Source organism: Synchytrium microbalum (genome assembly GCF_006535985.1).
Source record: "Synchytrium microbalum strain JEL517 chromosome Unknown SmJEL517_scf0014, whole genome shotgun sequence".
NCBI lineage: Eukaryota > Fungi > Chytridiomycota > Chytridiomycetes > Synchytriales > Synchytriaceae > Synchytrium > Synchytrium microbalum.
Genome location: NW_022158363.1, coordinates 512,402 through 521,799, shown reverse-complemented (window position 1 = coordinate 521,799; position 9,398 = coordinate 512,402). Strand labels below are relative to the sequence as shown.

Genomic DNA, 9,398 nt, shown 5'->3' with positions numbered 1-9,398 from the left:
GATCGCTCTTCCATTCTGATGTTGCTGTATTGAAGTTTTGCTGCAGCCTTGTACTAACCAATTTTTTTTCTGAGTTTTCATAGCTCTGTTATAGGAATTTGTACAGATGAAGTGGCAGAACGGGCAGCAGAGTACCAGCATCCAATTCTTCCGCCGCAAACCGATCAATTGGTTAGATCGTAATGCTACCTGGTAAAGCTATCATCTCTCTTTACCAACAAAACATCGGTTGTTAACATTTTACTGTATATGCTAAAGAGTAATAAAAGTACAAGTGAGAAAATAAGTACCAGAAGACTACTGTGAGTTGTAACAGCAAAGTTGTTCTTAGGCAAGACTCCTGACTGGTCACGTTCTAGTTCATCGAGGTCTTATAAAAGTTTTTTTGCTCGTAGTGTAGTGCGAGAGATGGGGTGATGCTAGTGTTGATTCAGTCTGTAAGACAGACTTTTTCATTACCCTTACCTACAAACCTTTTATATAATGCTTTATGCTATATTGTTGATTTTGCCATAACTGTTTGTACAGAATCTATGAGGTGCAAACCACAGCATTCAGACATACAAGTGAAGAGCAGCATCAAGATTTGATACTTGCACGTCAGAAACCTGCAAATCCTCGGATAATCAGTCTTCGTTAAGTACAGGATGACTTGTCTTTTTGGTGATGCGGCAATTGATTGATAGCATAGTCTAGGCTAGTGCTATGAAGCCATAGCAAGTGACAGTAGTCAGATACAGTCTTCTCAGGATTCTGGCTATCCAATTCCGGCGAATGACGCGTCGAATCTCTTGATCGTGGTTCCATCATGATGTAATGGTCTCTTTCCTTGCTCAGATTCTAAGACATACTCTACAGTCGCTTCACGACGAGAGGAGCGCTAGGCAAGGATAGGCGAGGCTCGAATTGTCTCAAGTGCTGAGGGAATCGACTTATACAGTCTTCTTAGAGGTCTCACAGTTACGTTTGGATGTTCGGTTGTTTATCTGTTTTTGAGATATTTGCTGACCCTGTTCTTACCCTACTTTACGACATCAAAAGGATGTAATAATTTTTTGGCTATATCTGGATTGCTGCTCTCGCTCTCTCGCTGTCTGTCGTGGGTTGCTTTTCCCAACATCAACGTTACGACCAGTCGTTACTCATGCCAATTCTCGTGTCTCTTGGGGAGGAAAACAGATGTCTCGACTCAGCATTCTCCCAAACGCTGGATCGCAGAGCAAACCATGTTCACCTGTTGGATGATATCCCAGTCTCATACTTTCTCGCCTGACTCGGTTTCAATCATATATCTGTTGCTCTGTTGTCAACGCCCCTTTTTTCAAGGTCACGTACGCTTTTGTAGCCTAAGAGTGACTCCGCAAGCAGTGGACGGTAGCTTTGTAGCCCATCTCTCCTCTAGAGGGATTGCAGACACTGTAGAGGTTGGATTTGAATCCCCGTTTGCACTCTCTATGTCTGGATTATAGTTTAAGTTCCATATGAGTCGGATGTATTGCGGGGGGGTGCTTGGAGCATGTGGATTCAGGAAGATGGGAACGAGTACACTACATGTACAAATCTGAATTTTGCTTGGTGATCTCCCCTCCAGTTTGACGTGGACTCTGACAACGACTGCATCGACCTTTAATAACTGAATGGTCGCCTGTGCGTCTATGTCTCTCTTTCCTGGATCGTGTACAGGGACTTGAACAACATGCCACAGAGGTCAAGTGAATAATTGAAGCAGAGCAGCGGGAGCCGATTTTTCTGCTGTAAAAACCAATAAACACGACTAAATGTAACGTTTCAGCTTGCTGGCAAAGCTTCCACCTTTTTGCACTCCGTTTCAAGACATCGTAGGCTAGCATTTCACTATTAGAAAGGACATCAACAACACCATATTTCCAAATCTCGTAGTTAATTGTAAATTTATCTCTCTATTACTATACATGCATACACACTTTCATAATGCTATATACTGAATTTTACAAGTGAGCGACAGTTTCGTTGTTTCAAAGAGGCCGTTTTGTTCAAGATGTGAATTTCAGACACCTAGATAGCGAAAGTGAATTAGTAAGTACATGACCCGGCTGACAGAAAGCAATGAGTCCAGGATCAGAGCTTCTTGAGACAGCAAAAAAAACCCCCAGCACGCCAGAATCTGTTGATGCAACAGCCATTCGTCACGCTCTCGCTCGTACACACGCCACACAGACTGTCTCTTACCTAGTCTCCTCATGAGCAGCCAAGCACCGTATCGAGCAACTCCTCATCCCACACTTGACACACGCATACGTTCCTTCGAATCCACACACTGAGCATATCTTTCTCGGCGGGAATTTCGACGGTGGTGCGTTGGCAGTCAAGTATGTTGGTGTTCCAGGTGGTAATTGCTCGAATTTCTATGACACGACGAGCGATTAGGTTGGTGTGGATCAAAGGGTTCTGTAACTGAAGCAACAACACACACAGAATCAGCGATATAAGAAGAAAGGTTCTTTCGTAACAGAAGCAATCGTCTAACTTGTTGCTTTCGGCCCTTTGTTGATGCTCCAGGTGCTATACCAAAAAAAATCACAGTCAGTTCATCAAGTTCATGATCCCACACCACAATCACGAAGCAAACCGTCTTGATTCTCTCCATCAGCCAACCCTCTTGGCCTCTTTGTGCCTGACCCAGCACCAGTCTGATACACTGGCTGCAGCACAGTGGTCACCAAATCAACATCAGGCAATGCTCCTGAATTATCACGTTCTAGTTCATCGAGCCGTTTCTGGAGCGCGCGGGCTCGCGATGCGGTGTCGAGAGATGTGTTTGCTCCTCTTGTAGATGTCCTTTCTAAATACGTATAACGGTAGATTGATGTTTTGTCAGAATGCGTAAATGTGTGTTTGTGATGGAGAGACGACCTTACCGACAGCTTTACGATCTGACCTATTGATTGGTTTTGCAGCAGATTTGGATCCGGATGCTTTGCTGCCCTTCTTTCCACTTGATTTTGGAGGCATGTTTGTAAAAAGTTGAAATGTCGAGATCAGAGATGTGTTGCAACGAGGCTTAATAATACAAAAGTTACAGCGATTCGCGTATATTCTTTGAATTTACTTGTTTACAATTCCTTCAACAATCTATTCTACAAACTTTTAACGATCTAGTGGCAATGGTTTTTACGATGCCAAATGTAGCGTATGTTATGACACCTTCCATCGCTGCTTTGATATTAGGAATACTCATATGCTTTCCATGCCTCAGTGATATGCATTGGAATAACCAGACGAGATGCGTATGGGGTGCTACGTCTGACTTCCAAAGCTTTAACAAACATGTAGTAGTCAAGACTTTTTAAAGGCGAGTAAACTAATATCTTCAGACGTGGCATATCAGCGATTGTATCCCTGAAGAATTGATGGCTCATTGGCACTGTGCCGTCCAGTACAAGCTCAATCAGATATTTGGGAATGAGAGTCAAATCAAATGGAGGCAGTATCATTTCGAGATATTTATTTTCAATTATTTTCAGATATTTTGGTTTGTGACCATGGTCTCTCAATAAGATGAGGAGCCCTCCTCGTTGAGCATTGTCAGAGGATACCGACAAAGACTTTATTCGGTGACTTTGATCGAGTACGGGTCTGGATATGGTTGCTTTGCTTGATACAGCGAGCTTTACAAGTGTTTGACAGTTGCTGGTAATAAATTGGCTAATGTATTTGGTTGCTCTCATATTGGCGTCAAATACTTTGATTCGTGATCCTAGAGCATCGAGTTGCTCTTGGTTCGTTGACACGCCATCAAATACGAGTTCCTGTGGAGATGCAAATGAGCTAAGAGTCTCTGGTCTGGCCCTAATTTCCATAGAGTTGACGGTAGCTTCCAATCCTCAACAGGTACACATACAGCTCCTCCTTCCATAGACAAATCATGTAGCGACGAGCCAAGATCTAGACCAACGACCCAGTTAAGATGTGTCGCATGTATGCTCAGACTATAAATATGAGACAGGACCTCTTGTTGGTATGGTCCAACTCGATGTCTATGGATGCCGTCCAGGTGTGTTTTGCGACACGTTTCCACTCGATATTTCGTCAGATCCAGCGGGGTACTATAGAGATGAGGACAGGCCATTCGATTGAATGCCTTGCAGGCTTGAGCCATCTTTGCCAAGCATCGAGTTGAAGTCGTCGAGTTTTTTAAATGTTGTTTGTTTGATTTGTTCGAAGATATAGGGGAGAAGCTCGTTTGGCAATCTAATAGCGTCCTCCGCGAATATAGTGTTCATATAATTCCATTGTTAACAGTGCTAGCCTTGTGGTGTTTGCTTGAAGAAACAACAATCAGCGGTGTTCCATTTGAAAACGTAGACTATTTCGAGCAATTCTTGTCTACCTGTCGATATCGATATGCTAATAAGAGCAATTTTAACAGCTTCTAATCATGTGCTATAGCTTCCGAGACGCATCGACTTGTCTCGCTTCAAATCTCTAATGTTTGGATCTCTTTCAACAATCAACAATTTGCAAGTGTGCCAAGCTTTAAAGGACGGTGCAAGTAGTCACTTCCAAAGGACAAAATCGGTATTTCACGTGTCATTGCACGTCCTGGACGGCTCTGAAACTGTTGGCAAGTAGTGGTTTGCTCGTGATTATCAGTGCGTGTATTTTTAAAATGTCAAATGCAAAATCCTCAGACAATCACTCATACTAGAAAACAAGATCTCCACTTGCTATTACGAGTATTTTGCATTTACAAGTAGAAGTCAGTCTGTCGACTTTTCAAGGGTGAAGTCTCGCTCGTTTTACATTTAACATTATTTTTATTATTCAAACAGCACAGGACGCAAACGCTGATTTACAAGCTCTTACAGATTGACATTGGTAAGAGTGAACTATATTGATGCTGCGCCGGTGTACTCGATACCATGACGTAGTTGGAATTGCTTGCATCACATCCTACAATCGGCTGACTGTACTTTCTCTTTCAAAATTCACAGACCGAACATGTCCATCTCACCTGGGGATCTAACCGGCAAGGTCGCATTGATCACTGGAGCTAGCAGTTTTGAAGGAATAGGATTCAATATTGCGAAACGTCTGGTTGCTGCCGGGCAAGTTTATCAGTTTCACCAATGCATCCCGATCTGATGAGGATGATAATGATGATGAATTGGCCCATTTGTTTTCTGTAACTGACTGCTTCCCAATTGCGTAGTGCCAAAGTGGTTATGACAGACCTGTCTGACAAGGCAGGAGACGAAGCTCAAAATCAATTGAATCAAGACTTTGGAAAAGGTTGTGCCTTGTTCATTCGAGCTGATGTCTGTAAAGAACATGAATTTCAAGCTGTATTCGCTCAGACGCTACGAACCTTTGGGAACTTGGACGTAAGTGGTGTTTGGCTGAAAGGGCAGGATATGGCTGTTATTTTGATTCACATTGCACTCATTATAGATTTTCATTGCAAACGCTGGAAGAGGGGTCGCCTTCACTCCAAATGCTATTGTATCGAACTGGAAACAAACCGTAGAAGTGAATTTGACATCAGTCATGCATGGAAACTGGCTCGTCATGGAGCATTGTCGAAAATCCAAACACCCAGTGATCATTGTCAACACAGCATCCGTTTTTGGACTGCATCCAGGAGACTTGACTGTATATTCTGGCACCAAATTCGGGGTCGTTGGATTCACGGCCTCCCTTCCAAACTATGTGCATAGTCAAGGGCTACAAGGTTCTCCTTTTCCAGAGGGAATGAGATTCAATTGCGTGTGAGTTTGAGGAGTTGTTGCTATCATTCAATGTGAAAAATCCTCTGAGTCGATCAAGTAGATGCCCAGGAGGAGTCGCTACTGCTCTAACACGGCCTCGGGGCGTAACACAGGACCAATTTGAGAAGCAAATCAAAGGCATGCCTCTTACAGGAGCTATGAAAGTCATGGGTGGATTCATTCCCGTATCGAGAGTTGTGGATTGCTTTGCTTTGGCTATTTCGGACGCTTCGTTGAACGGTACGTGCTTTTCTTTTTAAGTAATATGCTTCTGTCTATTCTCATCAATATACCTTATGTCTTAGGATGCGCCATTGAATGTAGTGATGGAAGGAGCCTCGAGATCCAGATTCATAAACACGTACATATCAGCGGAACTGTTGAGGGCTTGAAACTAGTGCCTGAAGGCCTGAAGCCAAAGCTATAAAACACAAAACGAATTTGACAACACTAGCCACAATGACGCCTCTTGATGCTTTTATTCTATCCGAAAATTATATTAATAATATAAAAAATGTTGTTGAAATTCAGCTATTGGAGTGGTTTGATTATTGGTGAATTTGACAAAAATCGAATGAAAACCTAGCATTTGATTGATTCAATTGCCTCCTAGCGAAAAAAAAAGCCACTAGCGAACAGGCACACTCTACATGGACATAGGCGCATTTCCTTGCACCTAACATACGGTGATAAGTCCACTCCAGGCAATGTCTCTTTTAATTTTGCAGAGTTTAGACTACTCGACACGCTACCCACTCCCCTCAACAGCATCCGACTTTGACGTAGGCCTCTCAACAGCATCGGACTTAGCTATCGCCCTTAACAGCATCCAACTTGGCTTTGGTGAGACGCCTCTGTCGCAGTGAACTGGATAATAGGCTAGACGTGTCGAGCCCCTCCCTGTTTGAAAAATTGGCTGTCAAGCCTTAAATCTCTGGAAAAGAAGCTGTCGTGTGTGTTAAATGTCTAGCTATGAACTCGACAGTCACTAACAAACTTCGGCAAATCAATTTCGGAGCTTCGCAAAATCGACTTGGGATTAGATTCGTTGCATGTGTCATATACAAGGAACAAAGCAACATCCCAGTATACTTTTACTTTGCTCATTCGACGTGATTCATACGTAAAATATCCAGCGCTTGGTTCATTTGCGACGAAATATTATTAATTCTTCTCCAGGATTCCTAGCAACTTTATACAAACGATTTACAAGTCCAATCATGATTCATGTCATTTCCTCTATATCATGAGCTTTCAAAGGGGCACCCAGCTTGTGACATTCAAGTTTGTTGTGAGCAATAATAGCAATAACCTGATATAGGAGCCCTTTTTCTGCTTGGAGTTTGATGACATCTTCTTTAAACCTCAATTTAATCAGTGCAAATACAGTCGATTGGCTTTTGGAATACTATTAGGCAGCCTTAGGCAGCCTAATAGCTCCATCCTTGAATGCAACATAATAAAATCCATGATTTTGATACTAGTGATAGAGTAGATGTTGTTAATGTTCGGTAGAAACATTCAGAACAGTCACCAATTTTTGAAGTTCTTGATACCCCAATTGCTAAATTTATATATTGAGAAAAATCTACTCCAGCTTTGCGCCTACAGCTACACTATAATCCTCAAGTCCTCACAATCAATCACACCTTCCAACTTGGCTTTGAGCTCCTCTTCCGTCATATGCACACGGAATTTCACTGATATGTGAGGGACATCAAGTAGTGGAGCTTTCGGTCTACTACGTCGTATTTCCACAGCCCTCAAAAACAAGTCACCATCTAAGCCCTCCCTAAACCTGTAGCTTAGCCGCTCAAGCTTTACCATATTGGCAACCGCATCATGGAAGAATTGGTTGCACTCTGGAGCAGCAATATCAAGATATTCAGACCCAACTACCAGATAGACGAGATTGGGAGCAAGTTTCGGAATGAGGATTGGATCATATGGTTCCAGCGTCATATCGTCGCTCTGGTATTCTATATACAGACTCTGTAGCTTGGAGCCATGGACTGCCAACAAGCCGTTGAGGTCTCCTCCTTGGGCATTATCAGACGGAATGTGCAAGTGCTTTAAACGTGTAGCATTACCGAGGACGGGACTGGTTATTGCTTCATTCCTCAACAAAGAGATTCGTACCAGGGTTGCTGAGTTTGCCATTATAAAGTTGGTGACATTTATCGGTGGCTGCAGTTCGACACAGCTATGAAGCTCTCTCATCCCAGGGCGTAGTGAGTCTAGTTGCAGCTGGCTCATAGAGTGCATCACATCCAATTCCGCTAATTGTTCAAACGATCTGATAGTTTCGGGACTATCCTTCCAAGGGGCTTGACTTATTTTCAGCTTTCCTAATGTTTTACGACTTCCAGCTAGAGTGGCCAGTGTAAATGGACACTTCCAAATTGCATCAGAATCAATCGTAATGCTTGTCAAATTCATACGGGACAGGCTTGCTGACATACAATTAAATAGTGCTTCCCATATGGATTCGAGCTCAAGCTCCTTCAGATCAGGTATTTCTTGGAAGACAACTTCCCATGGTTGTTGTTCCAAGAATTTACGCAGCCAGGCCGTCCTTACATTCCAAACCGTCAAAGTTAGTTTCGTCACAGTTGATGGTAGATTCCATTCCCAAACTGGGACGGGCGTTTTGACCTGTACAGTTAAGCTATCTATAGACGAGTATCCAAGATCCGAGAGTCCGAGCCACTCCAGCTGAGTCAGTTCCAGATTCAGGCCTTTGATATGCTTAACAGTCTCTTGTCGATATAGACCTGGTTTACGATGCCTGACAAGATCCAAGTGTTTCTTGAATCCGGCCTCCACTGCCTCGTTTCCCAGGAAGACTGAGATACCATATAGTCGACTACACGCCATTCTATTGAAGCCTTTACAGACTAGAGCCATGTTCAGAAGACATTGGTTTGCGATGCGTCGTTCCTTGACATTGTTTGTAATTGTTTGCTTTTTAAGAATGTCGAATATAAGAAGGACCAAATCGTCAAAGAGCCTAATAGCCTCTTCTTTTAAATTGACTTCGTATAGCTCCATAGTTTCCAATAGTATCCTCAGAGTAGAATTCTGCGCCGCCTAAAGACTAGAAACAACAAATGGGTTCAGTTCGCATTTCTCAAGGTACAAGTAATGTAGAGCGGTAACAGCCACTAGTAGTATATACTGGATACGATAATTGAGATTTCGATATCTTTGAAAGGACCAATCTCTCGCCTGCCCTCGATACTGTTTGATTTTCAAACTGGAGCACTTTCGATTTCCTACATAAAGTAGACGACAGAGGGTATTAAGGCAGGTATAAGTCGTGTACAATAGTGTGAAAGATGTCGTCATAAGCAATGAGCGCGTCGAATCACCTTCTTTACGATGTATATCACAGTTTGATCGTTCCGCTTTGGATCAACCGAAAATGTCCTAGAGACGCGACATTCGAAGAAGTGAGATTCTCACAAGGTGACGCCCGGATAGTGAGAAATCAAAGGTGAGGCGCCCGGGTAGTGAGTTATATCACAGTGTAGCCCCCCATATAACGATATATCCTGCTGTCAAGCCAGAATATGTTTAAACATCTGGTGTCAAGCCAGAATATGTTTAAACATCTGGTGTCAAGCCAGAATATATTTAAAATATCTGGTG

At 42.9% G+C, this 9,398-nt stretch overlaps 1 protein-coding gene across 1 annotated transcript; it reads right to left on the bottom strand.

The window, feature by feature from the left end:
- Positions 1 to 2,204: 2,204 nt before the first annotated feature.
- SmJEL517_g03043 (uncharacterized protein) lies at positions 2,205 to 2,991 on the bottom strand (the record flags this gene model as incomplete). Its single annotated transcript, XM_031168971.1, has 4 exons — positions 2,205 to 2,384; positions 2,453 to 2,541; positions 2,609 to 2,821; positions 2,898 to 2,991. The coding sequence occupies 4 exons, from the start codon at positions 2,989 to 2,991 to the stop codon at positions 2,205 to 2,207; spliced, it is 576 nt and encodes a 191-aa protein (XP_031025147.1).
- Between the last annotated feature and the right edge of the window lie 6,407 nt (positions 2,992 to 9,398).